The sequence below is a fragment of the Mauremys mutica genome, chromosome 11 (assembly GCF_020497125.1).
Source record: "Mauremys mutica isolate MM-2020 ecotype Southern chromosome 11, ASM2049712v1, whole genome shotgun sequence".
Taxonomy (NCBI): Eukaryota; Metazoa; Chordata; order Testudines; family Geoemydidae; genus Mauremys; species Mauremys mutica.
Genome location: NC_059082.1, coordinates 331,049 through 344,785, shown reverse-complemented (window position 1 = coordinate 344,785; position 13,737 = coordinate 331,049). Strand labels below are relative to the sequence as shown.

At 46.1% G+C, this 13,737-nt stretch overlaps 1 protein-coding gene across 5 annotated transcripts in view; it reads left to right on the top strand.

The window, feature by feature from the left end:
- TP53BP1 (tumor protein p53 binding protein 1) overlaps window positions 1-13,737 on the top strand; it is a 76,558-nt gene that overhangs the window by 59,496 nt on the left and 3,325 nt on the right. For 3 of the 5 annotated variants that reach the window (XM_044979088.1, XM_044979089.1, XM_044979090.1), the window contains 7 exons: window positions 6,561-6,850; window positions 7,377-7,553; window positions 7,829-8,259; window positions 8,708-8,899; window positions 9,496-9,699; window positions 10,347-10,562; window positions 11,408-11,496. In XM_044979088.1, coding sequence (XP_044835023.1) covers window positions 6,561-6,850; window positions 7,377-7,553; window positions 7,829-8,259; window positions 8,708-8,899; window positions 9,496-9,699; window positions 10,347-10,562; window positions 11,408-11,496 — 1,599 coding nt within the window. Of the gene's footprint in view, window positions 1-6,560; window positions 6,851-7,376; window positions 7,554-7,828; window positions 8,260-8,707; window positions 8,900-9,022; window positions 9,700-10,346; window positions 10,563-11,407; window positions 11,497-13,737 lie in introns of those variants that run through there. The other 2 variants (XR_006572344.1, XM_044979091.1) reach the window with 2 other exon arrangements.

Sequence of the window (13,737 nt, the reverse complement as noted above, 5' to 3'; positions counted from 1 at the left end):
CATGTATGCTAATAACCATCAAATCTACTACTGAATCTGATGAGGAGGAGTGTCTTCTGTGAGACTGCCCATTCCACTAGGCACAATCCACATCTGTTGCCCTGCTTTAGAACATGCCTATTGCAGACATTTGAAAAGCTGATGCCTGGTCATTTTGCACCCTTTTTCTCAGCACCATGCTATTGTGCATGCTTCCAAGGCAGGTGCAGCTGTTCTCCGATCTGTACCAGATCTCTCTTCAGCACCCACGTCCATTACTGGGACACTGCTCGGGAGCCACCTAATGTGGAGCATTGGCAGGGACAAATACTCGAAGGATGGCTACTTACCTGTAGAGTAACTGCTGCTGTTCTAGATGTTTTGTCTCAGTGGGCACTCCACTTTTCTCTCCTTTCCCTCTATTTTGGAGTCCTTGCCATGCCAAATTTTGTAATTGAGAGAGTTCCATATATGCCCTTGGATCAGAGCACGAGGATGTACAGGATGCAAGTCCAGACCCCATGGGCATTGGTACCAAAAATCTGATTGAAAGGAGATATGTGTACACACTTTAAGAACAAAACATGTTAAAGAATTTATTACTGTAAAGGTAAATAATATCTCGTTTTCCAAAAGCACCTCAAGAGGCTCACCAAGAGCTGGACATGCAGGAGAAACAACATAAACTGTTGAATACACAGCAACAACGGGCATGATAGCAGTGTCCATTAATGAGGGTCTCCTTGAGCCTTCTAAGGTGATCTGGCATATTCTGACTTCCATCCCACCTACCTCAAAGAAAGTGGACAGAAAATAGCAGGACCCTGCAAAGGGATTTGAGTAGTTCTTTCAATGCCTGACCTCTGGCTTCCTGGTAGTGCAGGTGATTCAGTAGAAATCTAAAGAGCTTCTAAAAATGCCCCTTGAGAGAAGGATTTGAAAAGATTAGATCTCTTTGGCAGCGAGATCTATTCCTCTACCTGCCTCCAAATGAGGGTGGCAGATTTATCAAGCTTTGCTCTCGAAGTATGACTTTCTTCTTTGGGGAGACAAAGATGGACCTCTTGCCACAGGACCAGCAGGAGGAACTGAGAACCTTGATGGTAGAAGGACCACTGATGGCCAGGACCTTCCTCCAAGCCACTCTGGATGCCTTAGATATGGTGGAAAGACCATGGCATCCACCGCTGTCATGAACCATGCTTCTTGCCTCCATGTGGTATCTTACAATAGGTGCAAACTGCCACAGAGGACCTCCTGTTCAAGTGGGCTTATCTGTTTGCCAGTATTATGGATGAAGCGCTCCACAGTCATAGGGACACTAGGGCGATTCTTCAGTCATTGGACCTCTTATATTCTCATGTTGCAGAGAAAGCAACCACAGAGACAGCAGCCTTATTGCAACTGCAAATGCCAGATATAGTAGCGCATGTCTGAGCCCCTGCACAGGAGAAGGAGATTCTACAGGCATCAATCATCAGCTCCGTCTTGCTCCATCTGACATGCATCAGAACTAGTTTTTGGAGGGAGGTACAGTGAGTGTCTGGAGCCCTATGGAACCTCCTACAGATCCTACTTTCCTCACCCTGTTTGGAACCTTTCTTCTTTTTTCTGGAAGACTGGATGGAATATCTTAAGGGACCCACTGGCCTGAGGTTATTAAGCCTGGGCATATTCCATTTGGTTCCAGTCTCTGCCTACCCCCTGCTTCCCTGTCCCTTTTCAGGGACTGCTCTCTTGAACACTCTCTGCTCTCTCTGCTCTCTTCTGGAACAGGAAGTGAACTCCTTAATACATCTTGGGGTTGAGGAGGAAGTAACCTCAGAATTCAAAGGAAGAGGCTTCTATCCCCTCTACTTTCTGGTTCCAAAGAAGAAAGGGTGTTGGGGGTTAATCCTCCACCTTTGAAGTCTCAGTATCTTCATTCAGTGTTTCAGATTTACTATGGTTACCCTATCTACTGCTATAATACCCTCCTTGGTTCTCTTAGACTCTCAGCTCTTGACCTTCAGGACATGTACTTTCACATCTCTATTCACCTGACTCACAGAAAGTACCTTAGATTTTTGTTTTGGATCCTTCACTGACTTGATGTAAGCATGAAAAGGAATACATTTTTATGAACTTGCCAAGGTGCCTCTTAGATTTAAAGCTGAAATCTAACAAACTAGGTTTGCCAATTGGATAAGTGTTTATAGCCAACGTAGAATGGAATATTTTAGGATAGTCCCTTTTTATTTAGTCTAAGGACTGTTAGCTTACTAATTTTTCTAATGCTGGGTTCTTTTCAAGTCAACTTTTAACTTGAAAAATATTTCTTAAATCAGGACACTTGCTTATTCTTCAACAAACAATTTATTAGTTCACCCAGAACCACGTTAGTATGCAATCAGCAGTTCAGTCCTCGGACCAATTCTATTCAACTTATTCATAAATGATCTGGAGAAAGGGGTAAACAGTGAGGTGGCAAAGTTTGCAGATGATACTAAACTGCTCAAGATAGTTAAGACCAAAGCAGACTATGACGAACTTCAAAAAGATCTCACAAAACTAAGTGATTGGGCAACAAAATGGCAAATGAAATTTAATGTGGATAAATTAAAGTAATGCACATTGGAAAAAATAACCCCAACTATACATACAATATGATGGGGGCTAATTTAGCTACAACGAGTCAGGAAAAAGATCTTGGAGTCATCGTGGATAGTTCTCTGAAGATGTCCACGCAGTGTGCAGAGGCGGTCAAAAAAGCAAACAGGATGTTAGGAATCATTAAAAAGGGGATAAAGAGTAAGACTGAGAATATATTATTGCCCTTGTATAAATTGATGGTACGCCCACTTCTCGAATACTGCGTACAGATGTGGTCTCCTCATCTCAAAAAAGATATACTGGCACTAGAAAAGGTTCAGAAAAGGGCAACTAAAATGATTAGGGGTTTGGAACGGGTCCCATCTGAGGAGAAATTAGAGGCTAGGACTCGTCAGCTTGGAAAAGAGGAGACTTGTGGGGGATATGATAGAGGTCTATAAAATCATGAGTGATGTGGAGAAAGTGGATAAGGAAAAGTTATTTACTTATTCCCATAATACAAGAACTAGGGGTCACCAAATGAAATTAATAGGCAGCAGGTTTAAAACAAATAAAAGGAAGTTCTTCTTCACGCAGCGTACAGTCAACTTGTGGAACTCCTTACCTGAGGAGGTTGTGAAGGCTAGGACTATAACAGCGTTTAAAAGAGAACTGGATAAATTCATGGTGGTTAAGTCCATAAATGGCTATTAGCCAGGATGGGTAAGGAATGGTGTCCCTAGCCTCTGTCCGTCAGAGGATGGAGATGGATGGCAGGAGAGAGATCACTTGATCATTGCCTGTTAGGTCTACTCCCTCTGGGGCACCTGGCATTGGCCACTGTCGGTAGACAGTATACTGGGCTAGATGAACCTTTGGTCTGACCTGGTATGGCCGTTCTTATGTTAGAACTCAAGTGTAGACATAGCTACTGTTCTGGGTGTGTGCTATACACACAGTAAAGTCTTTCAAGCCATTATCTCAGACTGTAGAGTTGAGGCTCAGCAATTACACCAAGAAACAATGGAGATTACCAATATTTCTTATTACATTAACTTACAATAATCAATTTAGTCCTTTAGTACCTAACACATTTATCACACTTCCAAGGATGCTCTTGTCTTTAAGGCATTTTTAAGAGTGTAGTTATTACTGTTTGGACAGATTTGTCCAAAAGGGGCAAGTTTAGAATATCAAAAGCAATTACTTATGTTCTTATAGCCTATAGGTATATGTATTTGCTAGGTGTAAGACATAGGTATAAGTTAAGACAGTAATGCAATGTGTCTACAAACCTCAAGGCCTGCAAAACAATAGTTTAGCTAAACTAATCAAGGCCTAAAAAGCCTTAGGATAAGCAGCTAACCAAGAGTAACTCTTGATCAGAAGCTGGGAATGGGTGACAGGGATGGATAACTCAATGATTACCTGTTCTGTTCATTCCCTATGAAGAACCTGGCATTGGTCACTCTTGAAAGACAGGATACTGGGCTAGATGGACCTTTTGTCTGACCCATTATGGCTGTTCTTGTCAGAAGATAGAATGCTGTAATGACTAAACTGCTGATTGGTAACCATAATATATACTTGTTGATGCTAGCTTGAGATATTTTAAGTTAGGAACATAAGCAGAAGTCCAACCGTAAGAATGCCATGGTAAATAAGTAAGATATATGCTAATAAGCTTGAGGTAAAAGGCCTAGTTACTTATGGGAAAAGGACACTCCAACATTTGCGGGGTGTGAACGTTCAAATAATGAAATGGATCTGAAACTTCTAATGAATATGCATCATGGGCATCAGCATAACCCGTTATAAACGCTATATCCTGGGCCTACGGGCCTTGGGAGACACCAGGATGACACCTGATGATGGTGATGAAGGAGATAATGACTAACAATGGGTTACTGCAAGGGATGGTGTGAGTAGATGGATGCTCAGATGTTCATTTTATATTATCTCTGGATTGAAGTGTTTGTGATTTTTCCGACCTGCTAATAAAACTATTGCAACCGCGAAAGGTTTTTCCTCAGTGTGTGATGCTCCTGTGGACGTTGGGCTTCCCAGATTGATAGTAATTCTAATAAATTTGGGCCTGATCTTGGAATGAAATCCTGCCAAACCACAAAGTGGTTAATTAGGGATTCTTAAATAATCAGTATAACTAATATACAATCAACAGATCAGGTAACATTGTTTTCAATCTCTCTAATATACTCTAAGTTAAGCACCAGTAAGCAATTTATTTTTCTTGTAACTTTTTTTACTTTTACGCCTTATTACTTGTACTCCTTTAAAATATCTCTTTGTAGTTAATAAACTGTTTTATTATTTTTGCTAATCTAGTGTGTTCAAGTTGAACTGTCTGGGGGACTCCATTTGGTGTAATAAGTTGTGTGCCTATTACTCCCATAAAGGAATAACAGATTTCACATATTTGTACTGTTCAGGAGAGGGCTGGGCAGTACAGGCCATACTTTTCTGGAAGAAAATCTGGGACTGGGAGTCACCCTGCAGCATAACCTAGGCTGGTAAGACTTCCATGCTGGAGGCTGTGAGCAGTCCAGGTTGGAGACTACAGCAGCAAAGCATTATAAAGGGCACGCAGGTTACAGGGCAAGGGTGACCCAGCTACTCATTAGTCTGGATTGTACCCTGGTATGCCAGGAGGTAACCCTCCTTAACCTGTTTCTTTCAATTCCTTCCTACTTCATCCTGGCACCTCAATTTCATGCTTACTGTGTTAAGTCTTCCTTTCAGACTCATGGGAACCTGTTTGTTCCTCCACCTGTCCTTCAAGACTTCTTTCCTCGTGGTAGTCACTTCAGCCAGGAGAGATGGGGAAGTAGATGCCCTCATGCCTAGCCTACTGCACAGTGTTCTATCCAAACAAAGTTACTTTGCATCCCCATTCTGTTTCATCGGAGTTCCAAATCCCTCAGGACATCCAACTACCAGTCTCTTACCCCGAGCCTCACTCTTTAAGGCAGGAGGCCAGTCTCCATACTTCAGATATAATTAAAGCTCTGTCCTTCTATCTACACAGGACTACACCCTCCAGGGTTTCCCCCAGGCTCTTCCTCTCCTTTGCTGAGAGGATGAGGGTTCACTCTTATTTCCACCCAGAGACTACCTAAATGAGTTTTGGGGTATATTCTGGCATGGTATGCATCCTCTGGTGTACACTTCCTCCTAAAGTCACTGCTCCTTCCAGAAGGGCTCAATCAACTTCCATAGCCCTCCTTAGGCAGGTATTCATCAAGGACATTTGTAAGGCAGCCCACTCATCCCCCATGAACATGTTCTTATAGTGTTATGCCTTAGTACAGGCCTCCAGAGCAGATGCAGCCTTTGGTGAGGCTGTTCTACCCTCTGAACTGAATCTATCTCCTCAGCACCCTCCTTTGCATTGTGATGTGGCTGAGGAATCTCCTCATGTGGAGTGCCCGTAGGATAGTAACTCCAAGAAGGAAGAGGTTACTTACCATGAACAGTAACTGGAGGCTTTGAGATGTTTTGTTGCTATAGATGCTCCGCTACCAACCCTCCTTTTCCTTCTGCTTTGAAAGTTTACCATGCTTTGAGGTTGAGAAGGAAGTGGAGTGGTGCGGTCTGCTCCTTCCCATATGCCCCCGTACTGGAGCACGAAGAGGCATACGGTGCAGATATGGACCTGCGGGTACTACTAATGAAAAAATCTCCAGGCAAGAGTGTGTGTGGGTGCACATATGCCCTCAGGTGGAACTTCCATAGGAAGCAAATATCTTAAAGAATTCCAGTTATTGTACAAGGGAACTAACCTCTCCTCGCTCACATGGAGCTCATCCAGCACCTTTCTGAGTTAGGGTTCCCTCTCTTGGATCTGTCCAGACTCTTGGGCTGGATTGATGTATTCAGGTTCATGTGATACGAACATGATCTCCTCTTCTCTCAGAGCTCTTATCTGACCACTAGTGACCCTCCATCGACATACAGCTTCTGTCTCACATAGACTGACCTCTCCTTTTCAGGAAACTGAAGAGCCCATAGTGGATTGCCAGGAGAGTGAGACAGACATCTCCCCCTCCCGAACAACAGGGGGCTCGTCACTGACCTCCGGGGACCTTGGTGACATCAGCTCCCTTTCATCCAAGGTCTCGAGTCTCCATCGTACATCTAGTGGAGCCAGTAGTGGCCTGTCAGCTACACATGGTGGCAGTAGCTCAGGGAGGGGAGCTGGATCTTTCAAAGGGAAAGTCAGCGGAATGGAAGCTGGAGAGTTTGCCTTACCCAGTGGTAGAGGAGTCCTAGGAAAATTGAGGTGCGTATAATGACTTGAGGACAGAAGGGCAGGTGCTTCCTTGAGGAGTGGGGCTAGGGTAGGGTTGCCAGTTTTGGTTGGATGTATTCTTGGAGATTTCATCACATGACATAATATTTAATGATTAATCATTAATTCCTGGATACTTCAGGCCAATCCTAGAGGGTTGGCAACCTTAGGTTGGGGAGAGGGTGAGCTGCTAAGTCTCATGAAGACAAGTGGACGGTGACTGTCCAAAGGGTGGGGTATTGCATACATTTCCTGGGAGGGATCTGATTTGATATATGGAAAAGGGAAAATCTTCTGTGTTCTTCTTTATTTTTCCCAACCCCTCCTTTCTTCCTGAAAGGACAGAATTTGCCTCCCCTTGATGCAGTGCTTCCTGTAGGCTTCATGAAACTCTGCCAGCAAGATGGCTGTCAGGCAAACTTCTCACCAGAAATCGGGGACACATAGAAATTTGGAGGGAGTGGATTTGCTGATGGTTTCTTCTAGGGCAGTGAAATAATCTCACTTAATTCCCTAGCCCTAGAAAAGGGGCTGGCCAGCCAGGGTCCCCTCTCAGGGCCGGTCAGACAGGAGCAACAGCATGTGAGGAGGATGAAGACGCAGCACTTGGCAGCCGACAGGGTGGGAAAGCACCTCTTACACCCCGTGGGCGAGGGAGAAGGGGCCGCCCGCCATCTCGAGCAACTGGAACAAGGTACCCTGGGAAAGTAGGATGGAACCGGGTCTCTGTTTTGAATGAGCAAATAGGGAACAGATGGCTGCATATGATGGGAGGAGTGGGTGAGAAGGGGCTCAGTAGGGAACTGCAGGGATGAGCAGAGAGGTGGCTGGTTCATGGTTGGTGGGGGAGAAAGGAGTGGTTGTGCAAGTACCCAGCTTGGGAAATCTTCCTTTGATACATAATAGTTGCTTTCTCTGCTCCCCATGGAGCTCACATCTTTTTTTTTTTTTTTTGTCTCCCTTTCCCAGAGATGCAGCTGGGAGTGGCCTGCTAGGGGTGGAAGATATCTCGACTACAGTGTCACCAGAGGAGAAGCCCTTTGTGCGCATTGTGGTTCACCCACCAGATGGTGGGGACAGATTTGATGCTGCTGGCCCTTGCACTTTGCGCCGAAGTGACTCTCCGGAAATTCCCTTGCAGGTGGTGGCAGGTCCCTCGGACAGTGCGGATTTATCCTCTGGGAGCAGCTTTGTGGGCCTGCGAGTTGTAGCCAAGTGGTCCTCAAATGCCTACTTCTATTCTGGGACAATCACCCAGGATGTTGGGGCAGGGAAGTACAAGCTGCTCTTTGACGATGGATACGAGTGTGATGTCTTAGGCAAAGATATTTTACTCTGCGATCCCATTCCACTGGAAACTGAGGTGACTGCCCTCTCTGAGGACGAGTATTTCAGTGCAGGTAACAACTGCTGTGCTCCTGCAGCTCAACTCCTCACTTCCTCTCTGGTCTGAAAAAGGCCAGTGGCCTTGGTCTAGGTCACTGAATCCAGCAGGAGCTGTCTGCTGGGAAGAGGGTGCCTGGCTGTGGGATAGGGTCAGGAGCATAACATAAGAATGGCCACACTAGGTCAGACCAAAGGTCCATCTAGCCCAGCATCCTGTCTGCCAACAGTGGTGAGTGCCAGGTGCCCCAGAGGGAATGAACAGAATGGGCAATCATCAGCTTCTGGCAAACACGCTAGGGACACCATCCTATCATCCATGAATTTATCTAGTTATTTTTTGAAATTTGTTATGGTCTTGGCCTTCACAACGTCCTCTGGCAAGGAGTTCCACAGGTTGACTGTGCGTTGTGTGAAGAGTCAAAGATCTTGTCAGTAAACAGTTCTAATTTGCTATCTTGTCAGGTGTGGTGAAGGGACACCGGAAGGAGTCTGGAGAGCTGTATTACTGTATTGAAAAGGAAGGCCAGAGGAAATGGTACAAGCGTATGGCAGTAATCCTGTCCTTGGAACAAGGAAACAAGCTTCGGGAGCAGTTTGGGCTGAGTCCGTATGAACCAATCACACCGCTGACCAAGGCAGCTGACATCAGCCTGGGTGAGAACTGTTGGGGGGCTTCCCGAACTGCATCCAAACCATGTGTTACTCCAGGTGTGAAGTCAGCTTATGATTCTACTGGCAACACACTGACTTTGCTAGTCATATTTTGTCTATTTGCAGCCTTGAGGCATTGCATGATATCTATAAGAATTCAGTTGGAACTGACCCTGGACAGGCCCTAATTAAGCATGGATCATGCTTCTGCTGCTTCTGCTTTCTAGTGGTGCTCCAACAGCACTGTGTGTGGTCACTGCACAGGTATGATTCACCTAGAAGGAACAGATGCCAAGAGGGGGAGGTGACTGGAAGAGAGGGAGCTGCAGAGGCATCTGTAGTACTTGCCTTAGCTCAATGAAGGGATGCCATGTCAGCTCTCGCTGAAGGCAGGTAAGGAAAAGTCAGTCTCATGGGGAGTGAACGAAAATACAAGATGTAGGAAAGCTGATTCTCTCCCGCTGGGCCAGGAGATGGTGTGTAAAGCTCTGTGTGCTCTGCGTATGAGGCTGTCTATCACTCTGGGATGGGTGATGCTTGTGGGTTTCGTGAGGGGAAGCGGGAGATGGTTGACTGGCCACTGGCTTACTGTGGTTTAGATAACCTGGTGGAGGGGAAGCGGAAGCGACGCAGTAACTTTGGCTCACCCGGCACTTCCAGCAGCAGCACTACACCCACTCGCAAAGGACTGGAGAGTCCACGTGTTGCCCTAGGCCTGCTGTCTGGGAAGAGGAAGCTAATTGCCTCTGAAGATGAGAGATCTCCAGCCAAACGAGGGCGCAAGTCTGCAGCAATGAAACCTGGTAAGAACCTTCCATTCTGCACTAAACAAACTCAGGGGCTGCAGGCTTCTGTCCTGGCATGTGAAAGTAGATTTTTTTCCCCCCCTTTCTCCTGAGTAAATGTGTGGAACCCACAGCCCCTGTGTTTGAGGCTATGCATCTCCCTGGACATGTAGAGGCTCTTTTACCTTGGGTGGAAGGATTAAAAATAAGCTGCAATGCTGTCCCAAGTTCTGCCCATCCAAGATGTGCTTTGCAGAGTATTGTTCAGATGTTAGGGATGTGATCATCCCTCCCCTTTCTTGTATGTTTTGATCAGCACTGAAATACCTAACAATATTGACATTATTAGACTTCAGAATTAACACTCATGGAAATGAATGGGACAGCTGTCAATTTTCTGAGCTATTGTTTCAGGCTGTCTGCCCACTCTAGGAGACATTATTGTGCTAGATACACTCCAGTTATCTTTTGAAGATTCTTTGCAACCATGAGGGCAAGTAACTTAGAAACTTTTTTTTTTTTTTAATTCTGGAGCACAAAGTGGCATCCACCAAGGAAAAGTACCAGCACGGTGAGCCATCTGGAACAGCCTGAATTTATCCCTGATGCCATTGCATTGGGTGACCCGATCCTGGGGCTTTCACAGCAGTTCCTTCTTTCCACAGGGGCAGTGAGGGCAGGTGAATTTGTGAGCCCTTGTGAAAGTGGAGATCACACAGGAGAGCCCTCGACGCTGGAGGAGCATCAAGGGCCATTGCCCCACAACAAGACCCTCTTTCTGGGCTATGCTTTCCTTCTCACTATGGCAACCTCCAGTGACAAACTGGCTATTCACCAGAAGCCATCAGATGGTCCTTCAGGCAGTAGTGAGGAAGAGGAAGGTGAGATGAATCTTCCCCATTGTATTTCCAGGTGGAATCCTGTAGGTTTAGGGAAAGGGGCTGGGTGGTATCTGCTCAGGCATATATGCAAATTCATGTTGTCCCCACTTCTTTACTATTTATCCCATTGTGTGTTAGGCTCTTCGCAGAAATGAGCACAGACCCAGTCTCTGCTTCAGGGAGTTTAGCCAACAGTGAAGGATATGTCATTAGGGAAGGGGAGGTATGGATAGCTCAGTGGCTTGAGCATTGGCCTGCTAAACCCAGGGTTGTGAGTTTAATCCTTGAGGGGGCCATTTAGGGATCTGAGGCAAAAATCTATCTGGGGATTAGTCTTGCCTTGAGCAGAGGGTTGGACTAGATGACCTCCTGAGGTCCCTTCCAACCATGATATTCAATGAGAATTATGGTAACAATCGCAGGCTCTTCAGTCAGTGAAGGAAATGAAGGTGGTGTTGCAGCTGGCATTACTGGCAGATTGCAGGAGGAGATATGGGAACAGAGTCTCTCTCAAATACAGGATGGGGCTGAGTGACTTAGGGCTTGAAAGCTGGAACAAGAGGCTTGAACTTGCCCTTGGCAGATACAGTGCTAATGTGCTTGAACTTGATGTTTTGATTTTAAAAGCAGCTGTTCAGATTCATGGGTTACCTAAGTGACCGGTTTGGCCAGCAGTGTACTTAGTTCTCTGCTGTATCTCCATGAGGTACTCTGTGTCCTCACCACATGTTCCTGATATTAGAATCTTTGTGGGGTCAGCCTGGCCCTCTCTGGTGGGCTGAGGGCATGGGCTGTGCATAGCTTAGGTAGCCAAGGCTTTTAGCTCTCTTCTCCTCCTGTTTTAGAATTCTCAATTCCTTACAACAAAGAGTACACAGCATTGCAGCTGCGAACTGGAGCCGGCTACATCCTGGAGGACTTCAATGAGACCCAGGTGAGGACATGCAGTCTGATTGCCCAAAATTTATTCCTACAGAAATGGTGAGAAGCTGAAACTATGTGAGAGGAGGGCACTACTCTGGAGAGTGGTTGGAGCAGTACAGAGCAGGGCAATTGGAACCATGTTGTGATGGGTGGTGTAAGTAATGTTTGTGTAATGCCTGGAAATCTTGTAGGGAGGGATGGGTTGGATGATAGAGTGGGGCCCTAGTCTGTGAATAAGGCCCATGCACCTTTCTCTTCCTCTTTTGGGCTTCTCACAGCATTTGATGCTCTTGATCAAAAGCAGATGAAAGTCACTGATGACAAGAGCAAGGTAATTCACATTGGAAGAAATCCTTTAAGCTGCTCTTGCACCTTACTGGGTTCTAAATTAACTATATCAACTTGGGGGAGACCTGTGCATTGTTGTGGACTGCTAAAAGACTGTTGTGAACAGAGATTGTCTTCTCTTTAAATAGTCTGAATTTTTTCAAAGAGGGGATGTGATGAGGAGCTCAAATTCACTGTCTGTCTCCTTGATGTCTGTATGACACCTAAGGAAATCGAAAGGCAGCAAATTTAAAACCAATAAAACAAATTATCATCATAATTGTCTGGTCTGGAGACTAACTAATTCAGTTAGCCATTCTCGCAGAGTGTTTTGCTTCTATGCCACCATCCATAGCGTCTCTAGCTAGCTCTGCCTCATGAAGGGAAATAGGCCACAACCTCGTAGGTGCAGTGGGCAGTCCTCCTCCTTTCTCTGCGCCTCCCTCCCCACCAGAGCTTAGAACCATCAGGAATGCCCTTAGACGCTTTTCCTCTTCCTTGACCTCTGCTGCCTTAGTACAGTCGGGCAACAGGCAGCAGTGGTCTATATCAACAAGCAAGACAGGACCTGCAGTTCCTCTGTATAGGCAGAAGCCACCAGAATCCTCCTTTCGGCAGAAAAGAAACCATTCTCTCTCGGGACAGCCTATGTCAAGGGCAAGTTCAACACCCAAGTCAATTGGCTCAGCTGCTGTACTCTTTCCCCAGGGGAATGGGAACTGAACAGGATTCTCCCTCTAGTGCTTCTCAAATGGGGCTCTCCCCAAATAAATTGGTTTGCTTCCAGCAAGAACAAAACATTGGATCTCTTCTGCTCCAGGCACTGGAATCAACAGCCTTGAGGACAGATGACTCCTCATTCAGCTGATCTGACTTTCATTCCTCTGCCTTTTCTCACCAGAGTTGCTAGGAAGATCATGTTGGAGATGGTCAGGGAATCCCCAGTAGCCCCCGGCTAGCCTTAAAACTCCTGGATCCCTTGAATCCGAAAGTGTCTGAACTCCTTGGGAGCTACCTCATTTGGAAGATCTCCTGATGAAAGGCCCAATGAAATACAAAGATCCAGACAGCTTCCAGCCTGAGGCTTTGAAACTTGAGGTTAAATCTCCAAATATTTGGATGCTCTGATGCCTCTCTGGACTTTCCGGAAAAGATTCCACCTTGAGTTTAGAATATCTTTAGGTCCTGTATCACAGCATGAGATGGTCCTTTAAGAGGGCTGAGGGCTCAGCTGCACCGGAGTTGGCCTTCCTCCCCATATGGAGCCAAAGAATCAGGTGACTAGGAGCAGGCCTGCTGAGGGTGTAAAGAGAGGAGTCCTGGGAAAGACACAGACTACTGGTGAACAGGTGTCTGCTCATACTGTTTCTGAAGAGGCCAAAAAGGGCTGCAGTATGGAGAAGGCATGCTGTTGCTAAAGGAGTACAGAGGCAGGGTGAAGAGACAACACCAGGAAGAGTGGTGATCTGTTGCTCCTGTTGAAGGAGGACCTGGTGGAAGCTGGGAGAGCCAAGCTGAGAGGGACTGCTAGGAATCAGTGTTCTTCGAAGGGTAGGAGGCCAGCTGGGAAGGCTGGTAGTGTAGGAAGAGGCCCTGGGAAAGAGTGCAAGTCCTTTTTTTGTTTGGTTACAGGGACAGGAAGTCCAACTCTTTAGGGAGTCCCAGGGTGGGGAATTATTGAATAAGTTGGGCCCTGGGTTCCCCCATACTGCCATCTTATGAGATGAAGCAGTGATATTAAGGAGAGGAGTGGTAGACTGACAAAAGCCCAGGAGGGCCATAGCTCACCTCAGAAGATTTCTTGGACTTTAGGACCCTGGAAGGGGTGGACTTTTCAGACTTAGCTAGATGACCAAGTCACCTTAACCACCTGACATCACAGAAGACTGAGGGAATATACTTCATGTGTGATGGCTAGTGGAGT